This window comes from Diceros bicornis, chromosome 40 (genome assembly GCF_020826845.1).
Source record: "Diceros bicornis minor isolate mBicDic1 chromosome 40, mDicBic1.mat.cur, whole genome shotgun sequence".
Lineage (NCBI taxonomy): Eukaryota > Metazoa > Chordata > Mammalia > Perissodactyla > Rhinocerotidae > Diceros > Diceros bicornis.
The window spans coordinates 11325843-11348866 of record NC_080779.1 but is presented as its reverse complement, the minus strand read 5'-3'; the positions used below and the strand labels follow the sequence as shown (position 1 = coordinate 11348866).

The following is a 23024-nucleotide window of genomic DNA, read 5'->3' as shown; positions in this document are numbered from 1 at the left end:
TTGTGGCAGATTTAGCACATTGTGCGTGTTTAGAAATCTCCATTTGATCTATATAATTTTTAAATTATTGAGATAAAGTTGTTCAAAATATACTCATCTTTTTAATGTTGGTGGGATTTGTAGTGATGTTTCCTCTTTTACTTCTGGTGTCGTATATTTCCATTTTCTCTCTTTTTTTTGTTGATTACTCTTGCCAGGGGTTTATCAACTGGATCCGTCTTTACAAATGCTGGCTTTGTTAATCCTGTCTTTCATTAGTTTGTTTTCTGTTTCATTAATTTCTGCTCTCATCTAGTTTGTTTTCCTCGGTTTTAATCTGCTGTTATGTTACTAACGTTATGAGATGGATTCTTTGATCATTAATTATAAGCCTTTCTTCCTTTCCAGTATATGCATTTAAAATTATAATTTCCCTGTATCAGTTTTAGTTGCTTTCTATAGGTTTTGATATGTATATTCTCATCATTCAGTTCAAAATATTTTCTGATTTCTGATGTTATTTCTTCTTTGAACTCTGGATTATTTTGAAGGATTGCTTAGTTTGCAAATATAGTAGTTTTTTTTTTGTTACTTTTCTCTGTGTGACATTAAGCTTAATTGCACTGTGGCAAAGAATACACTCTATATGATTTAAATACTTTGATATTTGGCCATAAAGCCCAGCATATGTTCAACTTTTATAAATGCCCCACATATATTCAAAAGAATGTAAATATTGCAATATGCATTTGTTACTTCTATTATTCAAGTCTACATATCTACCCCCCTCCCCTTTTTCTTTTCGTTACTTAGAAAAATATGTTAAAATAACCCAGGGTGACTGTGCATTTTTTCTGTTTCTTCTTTTGAGTCTATCAATGTTTGTATTATATTTTTGAGATTATATTATGAGTTACAAAAATATCTAAAATTCTTATGTCTTGTTGTTGAATCGAATCTTTTGGTATAATAAAGCCCTCATCTTTACATCTCAAGGCTTTTTGCCGTAAAGTTTACGTTTCTTTGGTACTAATACAGCTATGTTAGTTTTCTTGTGGTAGGTGCCTGCGTGCTGAATCTTTTTCTCTATCCTTTTACTTTCAACCTCTTTGTATTTTTACATTTTAGGATATGTCCTTTATAAGTAGCATATATTTGGATTTAAAAAATTTTAGGCTGGCAGTTTTTATTCTTCACTTGGAGCGTTTAGTCAATTTGTATTTAATGTGATTATTGATATTTTTAGGTTTATTTTCCATTTTCTATTTATCATGCCTGTTCTAAATTCTTTCTTTTCTTTTTTTCCCTTATTTTGAATTAATTATTTATTTATTATTTTTCTTCTATTAACTTAATAGTATGCATTTTAAACAATTATCTTACTGGTTGCTTTAGACATAACATTTATCTTTGACTTATTAAAGTCTAATACAAATTAGTACTTTTAACACTTAAACAAAGTAAGAATCTTAGAATTCTTTAACTCTAACAATCTTTTGGCTTACTTGCTATTATAGTTATAGATTTGTATATTTTGGACACCGTAAGACATTATTATTATTCTCGGTCAATATTCTTTTACATTTATTCACATATTTAACCTTTGCCTTGCTCTTCATTCCATCCTGTATCTTTGAGCATCTGTCTGGAATAATTTATTCTGTCTAACCAATATCCATCAAAAATTCCCTTAGTATGAATTTTCTTATTATGAATTATCTCATTTTGTTTGTCTGAAAAAGCCTTTATTTCATCTTAATTTTTGTAAGATATTTTTGATGGGTTGGAGTTTATTTTCTTTCAGTTCTTTGAACATACTATGCCATTGTCTTATGGATTCCATTATTTCTCATGAGATATGAACAGGATCATCTCTCTTATGATTTTGAAAAGAGCTCTTTTATTCTTTTCAAGGTAATAGGTCTTTTTTTCTGAATACTTTTAAAATTCTTTCCTTGTCTTTGGATTTTAGTAGTTTTACTATGGTGAGTTTTGAATTATGGAATTATGGATTTCTCATCTATTCCGCATGTGCTTTTTGAAATTGTGGCTTGTTGTCCTTTTTTCCCCCATCATTATTATTTTCTCAGTCATTAGTTCTTCCAACATTGCTTTTACCTTATTTTCTTTTTCATCTTCTTTTGGGATTCCAAAAGGATAAATTAATTCGTTAATTAACTAGTTAATTAACGAATTAATTAATTAATTCTTTTGCTTGAGGAAGAGTGTCCCTGAGCTAACATCTGTGCCAGTCTTCCTCTATTTTGTATGTGGGTTGCTGCCACAGCATGGCCTCTGGCCAGTGGTGTAGATCCACGCCCGGGGACTAAACCTGGGCTCCTGAAGTGGAACGTGCCGAACTTAACTACTAGGCCATGGGCCCAGCCCTGCATTTAGTCTTTTTTGAAAAACCATATTTCCTATATCTCTTATTTTCAATTATTTTGTGTGTGCGTGTTTTGGTGGGATGTTTTGTTCTGACCTGTTTTCCAATTCACTATTTTATCTATTAAGTTCATGAGTTTATTCCTTAATTTTAGTTATTACAGTTTTCAATCCTATAATTTTTATTTGTTCTTTTTTATAGTTTATATACATTGTTGAATTTCTCAAGCTTATGTTTAAATTTCTTGACCAAATTAAGCACAATTACTATAGAGTCCGTGTCTGATAATTCCATTACTTGGTTTCCCTGTGTGTCTGCCATTTCTCTTAGGTTTAGATCACATTGTCTTATCTTCTCACAGGATTGGTTATTTTTGCTTGAGTGCCAGATATTAAATATGAAAAATGTAGAGCTCACTTGAGGCTCTGTATACCATAATACTTCTGAGTAGTCAAGTGTACTTGATTACTTTAATTCATTTGGTGATCAAAAGAAAATTGGAAATTAGGATTGATTCAATCTCTCTTTGGGCTGTTCTTTTAGTGGTTCCACCAAACTCTGTGGCCATTTAAGATCCCAACTAAAGGCCTGAGAGTTCACCGGGGCTGTTCCTCATTGGCAGGTCCTGACTCTAACTTTTGTCCCCTAAGCCCATAACTCTGTTAAAAGTACTGTTTTTTCAGTCTATCAGGCATCACTTTCAGAATCATTTAGGATAGTTAGTTCTATACACCTTGTGTTCCATTAATGAGAAGTTCATCTTGATGAACTTTTCAAAGACATCTTTATAGACTGTATAGCTACCACCTGTGCCTTCTCCACTTGCAAAGATAGTACCTGGCACTTAGGAAATATTCAGTAAATATGTACTGAGCAGATGAATGGCCTCCAAGTTCTTTCTATCTCCCAATATTTTTCATTTTTCTTATCAACTATTGGGCCAATGAAAAAAATTACAGTGACAAATATTCGTTTAATACCTGCTGTGTGTCAGGGCATATAATAAGCACTTTGCCTGCTCTATCTCATTTTCCTCATTAGCATTGGCTCTGACTACAATTTAATTAGTAACAATATTCCTATTCCTTTCAGAGAGTATCGATTGCCATGCCACAGTCTGCTCCATCTCAGTTGGCTTTGACTGTGGCATCACCCATTTTTCAAGTCCATCTCTGGGCTTCTCAGGATATAGTGTTTCACATTCCTCTATGTGGCTTCTTTAGACTCTATTCCTCAAGACTCCTGTCTTCCACCTTGCAGCCTTGCTATGATCACCTCTTTGCCCTAGTATCATGACTTTTTAGAGTCTTGACAGTAGGACTCTTCTGCCATTTTTTTTCCTCCTGACCTGGACCTGTTCTAGAAATAGACGTGAAAGCACTTGACATTTGTAGAGAGGTGGATTTTTAGAATCAACTCTGCCATCACCTCAGTGTCAAGTTACAGATATGTTGAGTCTGTTTTCTCACTTATAAAATGAGGGTTTAGACTACATGATTTCAGAAGGCTTTCCAAGCCTTAAGATTGCTAGCCTGAGGATAAAACCTCTTCTTTCCTGTTCCAGTATGATCAGACTTTGAGGAACTGGGTGATTATTAGCAACGTAGGAAGTGTTATAATCATTTATCATCATTTAATATAAATTTAAATTTCTGTTAAGTCTTGGAGATGGACTCACAGCTGCAATTATCAATCTTAAGTGCGCATCAGATTTTATCTTATGGACTTTTTGAAAAAGCAGATGCTTGGCCTCTTTCTCTACCAACTGAATCAGGTTATCCATGGGTGGGGCTCACGCATCTTTATTTTTAAAATAACCACTCAGCTTGAGAAGATAGGAGGACGCTAAGAGCCAAGAGGCATCCAAGGAGAAGGGATGATTCTGAAACTGTCCCACCTGCTCAGATGCAGTGACCTCAGTTATGGCTTTGTTTTACCGCTAGTAGTTCTCAGGTCTTGGGTCACTCTCTGGGCCTCAGTGTTTTCATCTGTGAAATGAGATGGTTGGGATCAATTCTCCAAATATTTAGAGCCTATTATCTGCCTGGTGCTGTGCCAGGCACTGGGGATGTAATGATGAAAGAGAGACTCTGCCTTCAAAAAAGTTATAATTTACCAGAGGAGGCAGATGAGTGAACTAAAAATTTTATTATAGTGTGAGGTGAACATAAAGAAGGCAAAATTAGATCAGACACTGGGAATGTCTGAGGAAATGCTTCCCGGAGGAGGTGACTGCTGAGCTCTGCTTAAAGAATGAATAGCAGTTAAGCTGGTGGGGAAGGGAAGGAAGGATGGTAATTCGAGGAAATAGCATGTGCAAAGGGATTAAGTGAGAAAGAGAATTGTGGTTGGGGGCATTGGTCAGAGTTTAGGCTACATGGAAGAGTGGGGTAAGGTGATGCTAGAAAGTAGAAGACCTTGTGTGTTAACCTACACGTAGCCTTTTCTCCACTTACAGTATTTTAGCAGCTAATTACACCATTGGGATAATGACTTGATTAACTTTACATTCTAGTAAAGTCCTCATGAAGGCAATGTAGTGAGTAAATTGGAAGGCTTAAGAATGGTGGCATGTTGATCATTTAGCCTACTTTAGAAATTTAGTGAAGAATTGGGGGTCATTTAACAGAGTGTGTGAAGTAGAACTGATAGAATGAGGGAAAAGGAAGAGGAGATTAAGAGGAAGGAACTCATTCCTGATGGCCCCTATTTTCCCTGTTAATTGGAAGGAGATGTTTTGTGGAAAATTGGAAAGAGCAACATAGGTAATAGGTGGGAGAAAGAGTTGAAGGAGATGCAAAGAATTTCTAAGGAGAAGACCATGAATTGGTAGTGGTGCCAATACCCATGTTTATGTGATTATCTCCTCTGGTGCTCATCTGGTTGTAGGAGAGGGATCGCAGGATCGACTCAGGATGGAAGTTTTACAGGATGCTTAAGGGCTACAGAGTTGGGGAATTGGAAGAGGGGTGATTAAAGTAATGGCCACATGAGGCTAGGTTGGATAGGAAAGGAAATGAGACCTGAAGGAAACTGGAAATTAGGAGAAAATAGAGGGTTAAGGGGACTGATTCAAGTTAATATAGAAAAATGGGTTGGATGGATAGAAAGTTTGGGTAGAAAAATAGGACAGATATGGTGGGTAGACAGTCATTATCCATGATGGGCCTCTTTATACTATAGAGGCTATAAAGCTAAAAAATAAGAACAAAACAATGAAAAACGCACCCTACGTTTTCTAGAGTCGCTTGTGGCTAAGATTCTGGATCTGATTTAGTTTCTCCAGTTGGCTTCACTGAAAGGCCAAAGTGAAGATGGTGGATCTTCCTGCTTTTTCTACAAGACAGCACGGACGTGGAAATTTTCTGCAGTGGTGTTCCAGGTCCAGTCACTAGGTTTATGGGAGCTGAGAAGCAGTGCAGATGTCTTCTGATTTATTTGTTGGTGTGGCTCTACCAGATGTGGCATGATTTCACACCCTATAGTTGCATAACTGGTTACTCCTGGTCTCTTACTTGCAGGTGGTGTATTTCAAAGTCTTGATTCCCACTGACATGACTGTGGTAGAAGTAGCAGCTATCATGTGAGCTAGTTCTGCAGTGTGGTTCTGGCCCAGATCTCCTTGAGATCTTTAACAAGTTCTCTTCGTGGCATCCGTCACTACTGGAAATTCCCATCAACTAAGAACTCCCTCTTCTCTTCCTTCTGAGATTTACTCCTTCTTTGTCTCTGTTTCCCCCCGCCCCAGCCCTTCCTTAGTAATCATCACTGTATTCTCATCCTCTATGTTTGGGTCTTAGATTTTGGGGTTTCCAATTTCAGCCATGGTCATCTTCTGTTCTTGCTTTGATTGCACTCAAATGGGTAGCTCAGAACCATCCATATACAGATGGCTCCCAATTCTCTTTCTCCCGCCTTGGCTTTTCTCTCAACCTCCAAATACTTTGTACAACAGCCTAATATACATTCTACTTAGACATTCCCATCCCCAATTCCCCAGAGTCATCACGTTTAGAGTCACTTTTTTTCTTACCCCCAAATCTGATCATTCTTCTGTATTTTCTCTGCATTCTTTCCCTTATCTAACAACACCTTTGCATACCCAAGCTGAGACCATAGAAGTCCTGTCTTCTTTCCATATTCCAGATTTGTTACCAAATTCTGTGGATTGGAACTGCTTAAAATCATTGTTTTCTGTTCCCTTCTTGCTATCCCTACTTTCTGCCTTATTTCATGCTCTGCTTAGCCTTAGTTTATGGAAATAACTTCCTAAATTGTTTCTTAGTCTTTAGGATTGCCCCATCTTTAATCCTTTCCCACAGAGCAACCAGATGGATCATCCTCAAAATAAAATATGATCATCTTATTCTCTTGCTCAGAAAGCTTCAGATGTTCATTCCCTTTTCATGGTTTTCTATGATTGGGCTCTGTTGGCCTCACCAGTTTCATCTCCATCACTCTCCTGTAGCCACGACATCTTAGCCAGAATGTTCTGGGCTATTTTATGGCTCGGAACCATTGTAAATGCTGGCCCAGGAGTGTTCTTCTTGGTGCTTGAAATATAAAGCACATTCAAAGATTGGCTGTTATTATTGTTAATATTTTAATTTTAAATCTTTTTAGTGAGATATCACCCAAGAATTTTTAAATAAAAATAAGAGCATTCTGAGAATTTAAACTCTAAAATAATGCCCCAGTGGGTTACAGTAGAGGCGGTTCTATTTATTGTAAAAGGACAGAATGGCTCTTAAGCTAGGAAGGCTAAACTTTAATATGATTAAATATTTGTACACGTTGAAAAAAAGAATGAGTCAATCAGAAAGGGGATTGGTCAACAATGGGAGCAAAGAAGGGGCGGCCCAGAGATTGTGCCTATCCAAGCCCTAGCCAGGGAAGAGGTTTCCGTAGCCCAAGGACTCCAGCTTTTTGTTTATTCCTGCTCTAAAGAAGGCGAGATCACATTGTCAGAGTCTGATGCCTTCACTCATGTGGCTCGTGGTAGTAATTCCCATTCTATTTGGTAAGCAATTGTCCAATTATCCTTTAGTTTCCCATATAGGGTGTTTATAGAGAAATAATGTAAGACTTTTAGAAAGTTGTAGTTCACATTGTAAATAAGCAAATGCTCATTCTGGCATTACTGAGTTCCACCTTTTGAGATGAATCCATTAACACTGTACCAGTGGTGGAGAATGAGGTCTGCTGCTGAACTGTGGCTGACTCAGCGAGGAGAGAGCTCAAAACTTGGGCAATTAAATCTGTATTTATAAATTAGGGGTTTATATGTTGGTCTTCTCTATTATAATGATTGTGAACTTTCCAAGGACAGGGACTACATCTTATTTCTGCATGAGCAGGGCCTCTCACAATGCTAGCAGAGAGCAGGAACTTAAATGTTTGAATGAATAAAATAGACTCAATTGTCCAAGAAGTTACTCTGTAGAGTGGAAATTCCTGAAGCAAGGGGAAAGTGTTTGAGAGAGAGTTCAGAAGTGGGCCTGTGAGATGGAAGAAGTGGTGATTAGCATGAGAATGTGAGCTTATGACAGGACAGATGAATGGTGAGGCTTACTCTCTTGAGTGGTTGATGAGGATGACAAGTGAGAAAGGCATTCCTGAGACTAACCAGTCTTCAAGTGGGTTTGGTGTGGATGCAGTGGAAGCATCATGTGAGCTAGGGTGACGTGAGGAGTTACATAACATCTGCTCCCTGTAGGCTTGGCCGGCATACTTTGATTATTGCTCAGGTCAAACAGAATGTTGGTGAAGAGTTATTTTGGACTTCTGGAAGGTCCAACCCCTGATTGGTGGAGAAGGTGTAATTGGGCCTGTAACACAGTGGAAGCAATAATTATTCACCTGGGCTTGCAGTCTTGGCAAAGGGGCTTGGTGCCATTAGATGGTGGTCCATTGAGATAGATGGGACCCTGTAGGTGGAGGACATTCCTGCCTGTTCACGTGCTCCTACCAAATTCCTTTATGGACCAGCCCCAGTCCTCCTCCATGAAGTCTCCCTTCCAGACTACATAGGCCATAGGCCTCTCTCCTCTCAACTCATATTAGACTTAATATTTATAGCACTCATTGTAGCTTGTAAAATATTCTTTATCAAGTCTTCTGAATATATCTCTGTGTGTGTGTGTATATATGGTCTGCAGTTAGATTATAAATTACCTAAGGTCTAGGGATCACAGGGTTTCTTGTATTTCCCCATAGTTCATAGGATGGCACTAACTAGGAATGTAACTGATACCCCAAAATACTCTTTGAATTGAATTTTTTTTTTTGTATTTAGGACTGTAAAGAGATTGAAGGAGAGCGGTTTGCTTCTTGGGGCATAAAGCTTTCGGTGAACAATGTCTCAGCAGAGGACAGAGGGTACTATGCATGTCAAGCCAGACTGACACACACAGGGAAACAGTACACTGTTTTCAACAGTATTACTGTCAATGTCAGTAAGTATGCTCATGTTCGTTGTCTCAACTTCCTCTTGGCTTTGCCGGGGATGGCTGGCTTGGGGCAGAAGTAATTCTTGATCTTGATTTTCCTGAAAGTTAGCAGGCTCTCAAAGAGTAGAAAGAGTAAGGCAAAAGGGCATGAACAGTTTAGTTTTCTCATCTGAAAAAACAGAATATTCAAAACTCTTGGTTTATATATGAACATTAAATGAGATCATGTATATAGAGTAACTATGGGGTGCCTGGGAAAGTATAGGTATTCAGGAGATGGCAGATATTATTACTATTACCCTTATTTCCCTCACTCTTCCCTGGTGTGACTATTGCAGTGGGCCGTTCCAGCGTTGGCCTCCCCTGCCTCAGGCGCTGCGGAGTTCAAGGTCTCTGGACTTGGTTCCTGGAAACCTAATGCTCACGGAGCTTCAGTTTTCAGCCCAGAACAGCCACTGTTCTTGAACATATGACCTGGAGATTTGAAAGCGGAATCTTAGGGGTAGAAGAAACCCTAAAAATAATTTAGCTCAAGCCCTTAGTTTTATAGAGTCCTAGGAGGGGAGTGACTTAGAAAGCTGATTAGTGGCAGAAACAGGGCCAGGACTCAGGCTTTAGTGCCCAGACAAGCCTTTTTTTCTTCTAAACACATTCAACAAGGAGTTCTTGCTATGTTGCCTTTTGCTTTTTCTTCAGTAGAGAGTTACTTTCTATATTTACTCCTCTAAATGGAAACAACTGAAAGCTGAATATTACTTTGACGTGGACCTTCATGTTTGTTTCTAGTTTCTGTCTGACTTCATAATACTAGGGGATACTTAGCAATTTCTAGGGTGTGGCTCTCTTGGGGGATGTGTTCATGGGTGGTTTGCTGCTTCCTACCCGGAACCCTTTACTTAGGAAAATTAATTGCGTTAGATTTTATGATTTTTATGCTCTTGGGTTTTATGCTAACTGAGTATCTCTCCAAAAGTGAGCACCTTCTTTGTCTTGTTCACAGTTGAATCCCCAACACCTCGTCCAGTGCCTGGCCTAGACTAGGCGCAGATCTATTCCTTAACTGAATGATTGACTACGCTCATGCTTTAGTTTTACATTGATGGCTGAGGGAATTCTTCAAAAGGCAAAATTTCAAAGGCAAAATGAAGAATACTTCAAGAGGCCACTGAGTCCAACAGTCTATACTTCATGTCACTGCCATAAACATTTATTTATGATCTGTTATATGCCAAAAATTGTTAGAACCTAATAATTAAAAAAAAAAAAAACAGTTTCTTCTATTGAGAAGCTCTCAGCCTGGTGGTAGTGGAGAGATATAGAGATATAAATGGATCATTTTAACATTATGTGGTAAGGATAGAGTTATAGACAGCATCTGGGGGAGCAGGAAAAGAATTAGAAGTAGCCACAGGGGTGGCAAGAAAATTCTTGGAAGGCTTCCAAGAGGAAATGTCTTCTCAGCTCAATTTTGAAGGACAAGTAGGATTTACAGAAGTGAAAAAGAATGAGGAGGGGCAGAGAGAACAGTATAAGGGGAAGCATGGAAGTGTTTGCCATTACAGTTTATGTTGGATCTAAAACTAATCTTGTTAGAGCATAAGTATGCGGTGAGGAGGGGTGGGAGCTGAGGCCACAGAGTTAACCAGGGACAAGGCCGAGGGGGCCGGTTCTATGCAGGCTGTACCATGCAGCCACTGAAGAGCCTCTGGGTGGGCCAAGTGCAGAGTGATGAGGCTGCACTTGAGATGGGTGAGATCAGTCTTGAGATGATTTGAGCAGGAGTTGAAGAGGGTCTTGAGGCCTGGAGAGCACGTAGGCGGCGGCTGCAATATCCAGAAAAGTGCTGATAATCTGAAGCTGGCTTGAGGTGGAAGGGGTTCTTCTTCTTCAGGCAGTGACTCTACTGACTGCTAACAAGGCCAGGTCCTGCGGCAGACAGAGAGAACATGATGGTGAGGAAAGCAGCTGTGACCGCTGCTCTGAGGGAGCCCTGAAATCTGAGCAGGGAGGAGAGGAAGAGGTGAATCAGATAATTACTAATGGGCGGTGTGTAACTACCGAGGAGATTAATGCAGTGAAGGAAAGGAAAGCATGAGATAAACAGACAGGGGTCTGTTCAGAAGGCAGTGGGTCAGGGAAAGCTTCCCGATAATAGTGATGCTGATGGTCACGAAGCATTAACTGAGTGCTGGAATGGGTGAGGGAGCAGCGGAAGTGAAGGCCCTATAACAAGATAGACCATGGTATGGCTGAAGGATGGGAAGTAGGCAGGTTGGCTGGAGTGATGCTGAGTGAGGATCATGGTAGGTAATAAGCTTGGGGAAGTAGTCAGGGGCCAAGATTAGGTAGGAACATGCAATCCGAAGCAGGGAATATGGATTTTATTCTAAGAACAATGGTAAACAGCCAGAGGGGTTGAGAGCAGGAGAGTAACATGGTGTGGCTTACATTTCTGAAAGCTCGGTGTGGCTGCTATGCACAGAATGATCCCTACACAGAAAGGAGCGGCAGTTAGAAGGCAGGTGCAGAAATGCAGGTGAGACATCCAGTAGGCACAGGCAACATGGTGGCACTGAAGATGGAGAGATGTGGATGGAGTTGAGGCATTTTAGGAGGTAAAACCCACAGGTCTTAGTGTTGGATTGAATATGGGTGAAGGGTGTGCCAAGGTCAAGGAAGCTAGGCCTTTCGGCATACGCAGCTGACTGGATGGTGCTATTATTTAATGAAATAAGATAACTCTGGAGGAAAACTGGATTTAGGAGTGAGATCATGGGTTTGGTCATGGGCAACCTGAATACTTGGTGCTTTTGAGATGCCCAAATGGAGATGTCAAGTTGGCCATGGCCTATGTGGGTCTGGAACTTAGAGAAAGGTCTGGAGATACAGCTGTCAAAGTCATTGCCTTTAGATGTGAATTGAAGAGGTGGGTGTAAATGAGAAAGCCCGGAGAAAGAGGAGAGAATAGAAAATAGAGGGTTTAGAAGCAGAGAAAGAGACGCAGACTGAGAAGTGTTAAGAGGTAACATTAGTTTAACTTGGTGATTGATAATTTGAAGAGGGTGAGAGAAAAGCTGTTGCCTAGAATGACTTCCAGCTTTTAGACGTGTGTGATCTAGTGGAAGGTGGTACATGAACTAGCTGGTGGTGACTTCTGTTTGGGACATCCTGAATTTGAATAGTTTGTAGAATGTGCAAATATTATTGGCATCATAAAGGACATGTTTTTGCATTTTCCTAGCTCCCCTCTTTAACTTTTCCATGTCCCACCCTAAACATATAGGAGGAATGTGGGACTAAATGTGACTGCTAAGTTTTGGTGGACAAAGGGGGAAGGGAAGAAGAGGAGAAAGACTAAGGAGTGGGGATTCAATACAAGGGAGATGATTATCAAGTGGGGTGCAGGAATGCAAGAGCTGAAGAAGAGGAAACGATGTAAAGAATACAGAAAAGCAGGAGTGGACGATGGAGGAGTGGGACTGAAGATAGAGCATTAGGGTCATTATTTCTGTCCATCGAGGACATAGGCCAGGGCTTTGCTTAACCACTGATTAAGAAGTGTATTTGGATTATTAGGTAATGAGATTTTATTGCACAATCTCATCAGTTTATATTTATACCAAATACATAATAGTGAAGTGAACTCTCTTGATAGGCCAGCTTTTACGTTTTTTCCCTTAGCAATTCTCTCTGCATCTAATGAATGATATTTCGTCACATCGTGAGTTCTGTTTTCTCTTGAGCAATGTTTATTGAAGGTTTGCTCTGTGTCATGTTTTCTTTACGCTATTATTGCATTCAAGTAGTTGGAAATGTATCGTGTGTGATTCTAATGCAATTTCATGTGGGTGTGATTTCTTAGCAGAAAAAGTTGGAAATGGAAGAAGAATCCCTAAAATCATTTATCCAAAAAACAATTCAATTGAAGTACAACTTGGTGAGTAAAGTTATCGAAGCCACTGAAATCACTAGGGGCAGGAATCAAAATGTGCACATATCCTAGTGAATTTTTTGAATTTCAAGGATGAACACAAATCCCATACACATTTCAGTTTCCAGCTTTGGATAGACTCCAGGTCATCAGGAGAGGCATCAAAATAAAAAATCAAGGGAGCTGAAGCCTGGGGACGTTGTGGTTTGAAAGGTCTGGCGGTGAGCACTGTGGCCTAAATGATTATTGTAAATCTGTTCATGCAAAGGCAATGAAAATGTAAAAGTAATTTCTGAAAGAGAAGATACATTATATACAACCACTATTAAATAATGTTGATCAAGAATTCTGGATTATATTATCTCATACTGGAAAGTATATTAAAGGCTAGGGGAAGTTATCTTATAGTCCTTATTTTACATAGGAAAGGATCAGTAAACATCACCTCAGTTTATGATCTAGGTGGAGAAAAAGAGGCTCAAATTATTTTTTAAAATTTAAAGGTAATCACCAATAAAATAAAAACATGTTGAGTACTTTCTGAAGAGAAAAAAAGTAAATTTAAAAAAGTCCTTATTAAAAGACAAATGCTCAGGTTGAGTCAAATATTAACATCCAATTACATGCTCTTCTCAAAAGACATAGACCTAAAAATACATGACCTAGAAGATTAAAAATAAATATAAGCAAGATATATCTTTCAAAAATTTAACACAAAGAAATCGGGTTGGCAGTATTAATCTTTCAACCTGATAATATATCTTTCAATGCAAAAAAGTTAAATGACAAATTGAATCATTTTATACTAATAAAAATTACACCTCTCAAAAATTTTTATGTGCCAAATAGCAGTGAATCAAAATATATAAAGCTAAAACTCTCAGAAATACAAGGACAATACAATAAGACAATACAATTGTTTCAGTTATAGTGAGAGATTTTACCACACTCTGGATTCGACAAATTTGCTAATCAAATAAGGATCTAAAAGATTCTGGTTATATAATAAGAATAATGTATTTAATAGATCACACTCATAAGTACCTATGAAAAACTCAGAGTCCCAACAGAGGAAATTTTGTAGACTATACGGTCCAATCACAATGAGGTAAATCTAGAAATTTACAACTAAAGTCAAAACAATGATAAATCCCATGAAGATAAAATTCACTAATTTTAAAAATTAAGCAACAACAAATTCATCTTCTAATTATTTGCTTTCTTGGTTATATTTAATCCAAAGCCATAGTTACAGACTATTGAGAAAATAATGGCAGTGAGAACATATCATACTTCATGGAATGAGACTCATGCTGCACTCTGAACAAGTTGATACCTTTAAATATCATGATTATTAATAAGTGTAGAAATAATTAAAATACGTAAACTAGTCATTTAACTCTATAAAAAAGAGCAACTGAATAACCCCATAGGAGGAAATAGCAAAGATAAAAGTAAAAAATAGTGAATTTATAAAAAAAAAAAAAAAAGAATTGATAAGTCCTAGAGTTGGTTCTGGACAGAAGGGTCGGGGGACAGAGAATAAAAAAAGAAGACAGAGAAACCTCCAGCAAATCCAATCCCCCAAAAGCAGAGAAACTCAAATGTAAAAGACAGAAGTGAGAAAGCTTATAAGGCAACAAATGGGGAGGAGATGAAATCTGTTTAAAAAGCTCTGGACCACACATTTTGAGGAGAGTGCCTTTCTGGACCACACATTTTGAGGAGAGTGCCTTTAAACTTTCAAGGAAATAATAATGCCCATAATAAAGGACACTTGTCTCCATCTCTCTCACCCTGTGAATACTCCAGTGGGTTTCATGAACTCCTAGAAAAGACACGTGGGCCTGTGATTAACTCTCTTGATTAACTTTGTTCCCCTTCCTGTCTTTGAAAATCCTAGCCAATGTGTTGAGATAATTAAGAGACAAGAGACGTAAGCCTTGGGAGAGGGAGACAAACATACAATTATTTTAAATGATCTATGGATATCTACCTAGAAATTTTAAGACAATCCTCTAAAAAAACTATAATCACTGGCAATTGTTCAGTAAGGTTATTCCAATACAAAATAAACTTTCAAAGCTAACGGCATTTTTACATGCATGAATTCATCATGTATTATGTAATTGGGGAAAATGACATTCATAATTATAATAAAAATAGCAAAATATTAAGGAATAAAGTGAACAAGAAATTTGAAAGACCTACCTATATAAAAAAAATTGCAACGTTTTAAGCCAGGACATAAAAGAATACACGTTTTAATGAAATTCCTTACCATTTTCCTAAATGAGAACACTCAATATCAAAAACATATTTTCTCCCAGATTAATATATTAGTTTATTATAATACCAATTAAATTTCACTGAATGTCTTGAAACTTGACAAAGCATTTCTAAAATCATGTCAAAAAATGCTGGAACGAGTTAGCAAATAAATAATTGAGTAGAAGAAATAAAGAGAAACCTTTTCTGGTAAATATTAAAATGTATTATAAAGCTACAATAAGTAAATACTGATATTTGTATACAAATAGATTAGAGCAACATAACAAAAAACAATAAACAGATGCCAGAATACACAGGAATTTAGTAAAAGAGGTTTGTGGCATTTAAAAATGTTTCGGGAAAGAGAGCTGTGGTAAATAGTATGTGATGTTGGTATAACTTGTTAAATTTGAAGAATATGTAGTTCATTCTCTACCGCATATCAGACACAAAAATACATTTTTAATGAATTAAAGAAATATATATAAAAACAAAACCACAAAAGTTTCATTAAAAAATAAAGATAAATTTTTGTCTATCCTCGGAATCATGTACTTTTTCAACAAAAAATCAGTGGAAGAAATAAAAAAAGATCCAAAAATTAGACCAGGATAAAAAAGGCAAACGTCTGTATATCTGAGAAATGGTAAAGTTAAAATGTGAATGATGAACTAGGAGAGAATGTTTGGATCAGAGATAACAGAAAATAGGTAATATCGTTTCTATATAAAAATACCAACAAATCAAGGAAAATAAATAATCCAAACAAGGCAAATAAATAATTCATAGAAGAAAATAGTAACAGAATATGAAAATATATTCATTTGCAATAAAGGAAATATACACTAAACAATGATATTTATCTATGAAATTGGTAAGGATTAAGAATGTGTATAATATTCTTATAGTCAAATATTAGCAAGGGTACTATAAAGGGTGTTCTAATACGTGACTGGTAATGACTATGAGCAATCTCTTTAAAATACGTGTGTTTAGGGCCGGCCCCGTGGCTTAGCGGTTAGCGCTCCGCTGCTGGTGGCCTGGGTTCGGATCCCGGGCGCGCACCGACGCACCGCTTCTCCGGCCATGCTGAGGCCGCGTCCCACATACAGCAACTAGAAGGATGTGCAGCTATGACACACAACTATCTACTGGGGCTTTGGGGGGGGGAAAAAAAAGGAGGAGGATTGGCAATAGATGTTAGCTCAGAGCCCGTCTTCCTCAGCAAAAAGAGGAGGATTAGCACGGATATTAGCTCAGGGCTGATCCTCCTCACAAGAAAAAAAAAATACGTGTGTTTAAAACTGTCTAAACATTTCCCATCTCACTCCAAATAAAATTCACAATCCTCGCACCCCGTGTGGCCCTCTGTGCCCTGCTTCTCCATCGCCAGTGCTGGGGGAGAGCTTGGACCCCACGTACTGCTCCTTCCCCTTCAGCCCCTCTGCTTTCGTCACACGGGACTGCTCGCTAGTTCTTGACCGTGCCAAGCACACCTCAGCCTCAGGGTCTTTGCACTTGCTGTTTCCTCTGCCTGGAACGCTCTTCCCAGATATCCTCATGGTTTGCTTCCGCACTTCCGTCAGGTCTCTAATGAATGTCATCTCAGCTGGCCAACTTGTTAAAATAGCACACCTCATTCTCACCATCACACTCCATCCCCTGAACCTTCTATTTTTCACAAAAGCGCTTATCACTAACTCACAGATTTTGAACTTCTTTTTGGTATCTCTAATTCTATTTGAGTCTACACTCCTTAAGAGCAGACTTGTCTGTTTTTTCCTGTATCACCGGTGCTCAGAACAATACCTAGAACATGGCAGATACTCAAGAAATGGTTAAAATAGATAAAGAAATGAATGGATTGGTCTAAACTTTGTAGCGAGAAATGCCGGTATGTATTCAGAGCCTTCACAAACGTGTAACTTTTGACTTGGTAACTTTTAGACGGTAAACAGAAACACATCCTCAGGGTGTGCCAGATATAGAAATAGCAAGTACGTGTTGTTTTTTAATTGTGCTTACTATGTTAAAGGAAGGAAAAGACATGATCAAAATTTTCAAAAGACAACTGGAAAATATAAAGCAGTAGCATATCAAATTTGAAGAAGAACAAATAAAAACTCTAGAACTGGTAAATACAAAAACCAAAACCAAAACTTCAATGAAGGACTTATAGTGTATAAAACATATTTGAAAAAAGAATTAATGAATTAACGTATAGGTCAGGAGAAAATATGTAAGAATAAGCACAGACAGACAAAAGAATGCAAAATATGAAGTGAGATTAAAAGAAAGGATACAGAGACCTAATGTATATATAATTGTAGCCCCAGTAGAAAGAGAAAAGAGAAAATGGAACTATTAAGAGCGAATGCTGAGAACGTTTCAAATTGACAGAAGACGTTAGTCCGAGGACTCTGGAAGCTAAGGAAACTCAGCAGGATAAATTAAAATAAACCTACGTCTAGATATACCACAGTGAAACTGCACAGAACCAAAAACAAAGGATAAATAGCGTAAATGTTAGGGAAAAAAGAAAAAATGCCTTCTGTGTGTGACAGTAAGACTGCTGTTTGGATTTTCAACGGAAACAGTGGAGGTTGTGAACTGAAAAAAAACCTGCTAATTTTATAATTAGTGAAAATATAACAAACTAAAAGTGATAAAATTTGCCAACCACAGTCCCACACTAAGGGAACTGTTAGAATGTTCTTCAGGTGGAAGGAAAGTGTTCCCAGAGGGTAAATCAGCTATGTAGCAGAGAGTGAAGGAGCAAATATGCTGTAAATATGTGAGTAAGTCTAAGTGAATCTTGACTGCATGAAGGAATAATGATGATTGTTTATGGAATTAAAAAATATATGAAATTAGAATTCACAACAACATTTGCCTATATACTGGGAAGGGTAAATGGAATTGCATTCTAAGACTTTACATTGCTCTGAAAAGGATAAAAATATCAATAATAACAGATTTTGATAAGTCCAAGGATATATGTTTTTATTTCTAGGTTAACCCTAAGAGAATAATAATTTTTAAAATATAGGGTTATATGGAATAACAAAAAGTAATCAAAAAGAAGGTAAGAAGGAATACAAAAGAAGGAATCCAAAAGAAGGCAAGAAGGAAAAGACAAATATAGGACAAATGCAACATACAGAAAATATATGAGATAGTTGATTTAAACCCACAAATATCACCAATTACAAAACGGACTAAATGCTCCAAATAAAAAGATTGTTCTACTGGATTTGAAATAGCAAATTAAAACTCGGTGCTCTTTACAAAATGCTTGAAGACAAAAAGATAGAAAATGATATATGATATAAACACTAACCAAAGTAATGTTATAGCAATTATACCAATTATAAGATTATACCAATATCAAGATAGATCTTAAGGCAAAAAGCATTATTAGAGGTAAACTGAGATACATCATAATGATGAAAAGTTCAATTAGTAACCTATAGATACATAATAACATGACCTTAAAAGTATAAAAATACCCATAGACACAGAGAGAGAGAGAATTACAGGGAGAAATTGATAAATTCACAATAATAATGGAAGACGTTGACACAGTTTTCACAGTAGCTGATAGAACAAGCAAACAAAACACCCTATCATGATAAATAAAATGTGCCTAAAAAATGGCCTAATGTTCATATATGTAGCCCTGTGCCCAACTACTGTAGATTATCCATTCTTTCTAAGCACAAATGAAATGTTTATGTTTAATAAAATTGACCATATATTGGCCATAGAGTTAGTCTCAACAAAATCCAACAGATTGAAATCATATAACACGTCTCAGACCACAATACAGTCAAGTTAGAAATAAATAACAAAAAGACAACTAGAATAACCACATTGGTTTGAATACAATCAAATACAAAAACTTCTGAATAGCTCATAGATCAAAATAGAAATCACAATAGAAATCAGAAAATAATTGGAAAGTGAATGTTAATGAAAAGATGATATCAAAATTGATGGGATGCAAAGATTTGCTTCGAGAAAACTTCATAGCCTAAATTAGAAAAGGAAATGGTTGAAACATCTGTGAGCTAAGTGTCCCCTCTGGAAGACAGAAAAAGAGAAGCAAAATATACCCAAGGAAAATAGAGAAATGATGTGAAAAGTAAGAGCAGAAAACAGTGAAATAGAAAATAAACATACAACTGAGTGATTGATTAACAGAGAAAAAAGTTGATTTTTTGAAAAATGGAATAAAATTGATAAATCCCTGTGTGACTGATTAAGAAAAGAGAGATGACCCAATCTGAAGGAAAAAGGGGCCATCACCATAGATCATTTAGGCAATAAAAAATCATAAAAGAATATTCTGAAAAACTTAGTGTCAAACAATTTGAAAAATTTTTTAAATGGGCAAATTTCTATAAAAATCAGCACATAGGATCAGACACAAGAAGATATAGAATTCTGAATAGTCATAACTATTAAATAAATTTAAAATCTTTCCCAAACAAAATTCTGGATCCAGTTGGCTTTACTGGTGAATTCTACAAAACATTTAATAAAGAAATAACATCGATTTTAAACAAATTGTTTCAGAGAGTAGAAAAAGAGGAAACAGTCCTTAACTCATTTTATTAGGTCAGAAAAACCTTGACACGCAAACCCAACAAGGACGTTATCACAAAGGAAAATTTCAGGCCAATCTCACTCATAAACACAGAGGAAAAATTCTAAGCAAAATATTAGCAAATTGATTGTAACAATATACATGAAGGATGCTACATTGGGACTAAATTGGGCTTATATGAACTAATGCAAAGTTATCATATTAGATAATTCTTCCTTTTATTTTGCATTATTGAACTAAAGGAGAAAAATTAATACATTTACCCCAATAGATACTAAAATGTCATTTAGAAAACTTGAACTAGGAATTCATAACTTAAAAAAAAATAAACTCTTTTAAAACTAGGAATGGAAGGGAATTTCCTTAATCTGATTTAAAAAGATCTATTTTTAGAAACCTACAGAAACAACACACTCAAGACTAAACTATTGAACAGTTTTCCTTTGTTTTGAGGAATAAGACAGTCAAAATCTAATAGATTCTAATTTTTGTAGAATTTAATAAGTTGATTATAACATTGTATGAAAAATGCAAAGGTTGAGTAATAGTCAAGATGCTTTTTTTTTTTTTGTTTTGTGAGGAAGATCAGCCCTGAGCTAACATCTACACCAATCCTCCTCTTTTTGCTGAGGAAGACTGGCCCTGAGCTAACACCCATGCCCATCTTCCTCCACTTTATATGGGATGCCTCCACAGCATGGCCTGACAAGCAGTGCATTGGTGCGCGCCTGGGATCCGAACCTTGGCCGCCAGCAGTGGAGCGCGAGGACTTAACCGCTACGCCACGGGGCCAGCTCCAGTCCAGACACTTTTAATGAAGAAGTATATGGGAGGACTTGTGCTACCAGATTTCAACATTTATTAAAAAGCTACAGTAATTTAGACAGTCTAGTCCTGATACAGGGATAGACAGTGGAACAGAATTGAAGGCCCAGAAACAGATCCACACATGTGAGGCACTTGATTTTGACAAAGTTGACACTACAGAGAAGTAGGGAAAGTGCCATCTTAGCAATAAACGGTACTGGACAACTGGATGTAATATAGAATAAAAGGCAACTTGACCCGTTTCTCATACCGTTTGTAAAAAATAATTTTGAGTGCATTGTAGACCTAAATATAACAAAACAATAAATTTCTAGAAAAACATCTTTACGATTGGGGTAAGTAAAGCTGCAAAAAAATAAGGACATGAAAGTTAATAGTCTTGAAGGAAAAATTGATAAGTAGGACTAGATCAAAAATAAGAATTTCTGATTATTGAAAGACATTAAAAGAATGAAAAGACGAGCCACAGACTGGAAGGAGATACTGGCAGTAAGTGGACAAAGGCCACATATCCGGAATCTGTGAAGAACTCCTCCAAAGTCATAAGGAAAAGACAATCTAGTAGAAGGAAAGACGCACCACTTGGACAGACAGTTTACAACAGAGGATGTCTCTGTGGCCAATAAAAGTATAAAAAGGTGTTTGGCCAGGTGCCGTCTAGGGAAATGCAAATTCAATTCACAATGTGATACCAGGACACACACATCAAGATGGCTAAAATAAAATAGACTGACAATACCACGTCTTGTGGAGCACATCAAGGAACAGGAACTGTCGTACACTGCTGAGGGGAGTGTAAATGGGTACAACCACTTTAGCAAACAGTTTATGCATATCTTCACCTTTAGAAGAGATGCCAATCTATGATCTACCAATTTGACTGGTAGATAGATATGTATACCCAACATGTACACGGGTATGTATACGTGAAATGTGCACACGTGTGCCCCAGAAGCCGTGCAGAGAGAGTTCATAGCAGCCCTAGGCACCTGGCAAATACTGGAAACAACATAAGCCCATATATAGCAACAGCAGAGAAAGTAAATAAATAATAGTGTATTCTCTTGTCTGAATGGAATATAGCCACGTGCGACAGCATGGATGAGCGTTACAAACAGAAGGAGTAGAGGTCAGAGTGATAAAATATAAAGTAGGGAAGGGGCACACGGGGGCTTTTGGGGTTCTGGCAATACACTGTTTTCTTGGTGGTGTGAATATTTGCTTTACAGTATATCAGAAACTTACATTTATATTTTATAGTTTTTACTATACGTGTGTTATATTTCACAAAAATCTTTTTAAAAAACTTAATACCACCTAGAACAAAGAAACTTGAAGTAGACAGTTTAGAAGTACGGTAATTTTTTTAATGTAGTAAATAGATGGAATCTATTAGGCTCCTGGGGCAAAATAAAGTGAAAATATAAATTTATTAAATATAATTTGTGCATGTGTGGAGGCAGGATAAGGGAAAGCGGGGAAAGGGTAGGTGTCACAGTTGGTGAAGTAGAAATATCACTGGATTTGGAATTTGAAAACCTGAGTTTACGTCTCATTTCTTCCTCTTATGTGGGACGTTGGGCAAGTCACTCCATCTATCTAACCTTCAGTGTTCCCACCTGTAAGATGGGGAGAATAGCACCTCCCCACTTCTGCCTTGTAGGGTTGTTTTGAAGATATAAACTCTGAAGGAGAAAATGTGTGTGAAGTGCTTTGTCAAGTTCTTTGCTAAGGTTCCTAAGAGTAGAAGTGTACCTGTGGCCCTGGTCTTGTGGAGGACGCTGGTCAGAAGCTGCTGGTGTTTGGCAGCAGATGCATGTCTCCTTACAACAGACATCCTGGAAGCTCACTTATCCCGGCGATCTCTGTCCCAGGAGAGAATAAAGTTGATGAACCTTGACCTCAGAGGGGTATTTCTGGTAATCAAAAGATATCAAGGCTCAAAAGCAAGATGCATTTGTTGACCAGCTTGTTTTTTGTAGAATTTTCATTTAATATTGATAAATTTGATTTTTATAGGCTCCACCCTTATTGTAGACTGCAACATAACAGACACGAGGGAGAATACAAATCTACGGTGTTGGAGAGTCAATGACACTTTGGTGGACATTTACTACAGTGATTCCAAACGAATCCAAGAAGGAATCGAGTAGGTGGTTTGTTTTTGTGGCTTCCCTAACAGCTAGCACGGATTTCTCCATTTAAATTTTTTGGTATGAGTACAGCTTTTTTTAGATGGTTCTCACCGCCTCCTCATCAATCCTTTTGGCTTGTCTTTCAAAGATCTTCTCAGGGCTGTGTGTGGTCAAGCATCTGGTTCAAAGAGGTCTGAGATGCTCATGTTGTCAATCCCACGACGTCCTAGTTAGAGAGATGAGACAGAACATGAAGTATGACCTTCAAGCAACAAGATCAACTTTTCTCAGCTACTATGTAAAACCAGTCTCATTCCTATTTAGGTGTATTATGAGCCACAGGCCTTCAACGCTTAAACAGCAAAGTGGGCAGCAGCACGGGACTCTTGGGGGAGACAGTGCATGATCATTAGCTAACTGAGTGATGTCAAACAAG

At 37.4% G+C, this 23024-nt stretch overlaps 1 protein-coding gene across 2 annotated transcripts in view; it reads left to right on the top strand.

The window, feature by feature from the left end:
- IL1RL2 (interleukin 1 receptor like 2) overlaps positions 1–23024 on the top strand; it is a 44591-nt gene that overhangs the window by 6371 nt on the left and 15196 nt on the right. Inside the window, exons 5-7 of one of the 2 annotated variants that reach the window (XM_058534386.1) lie at positions 8661–8820; positions 12677–12751; positions 22473–22602. In XM_058534386.1, the coding sequence (XP_058390369.1) occupies positions 8661–8820; positions 12677–12751; positions 22473–22602 (365 nt within the window). The remainder of the gene's footprint in view (positions 1–8660; positions 8821–12676; positions 12752–22472; positions 22603–23024) is intronic. The other variant, XM_058534387.1, reaches the window with a different exon arrangement.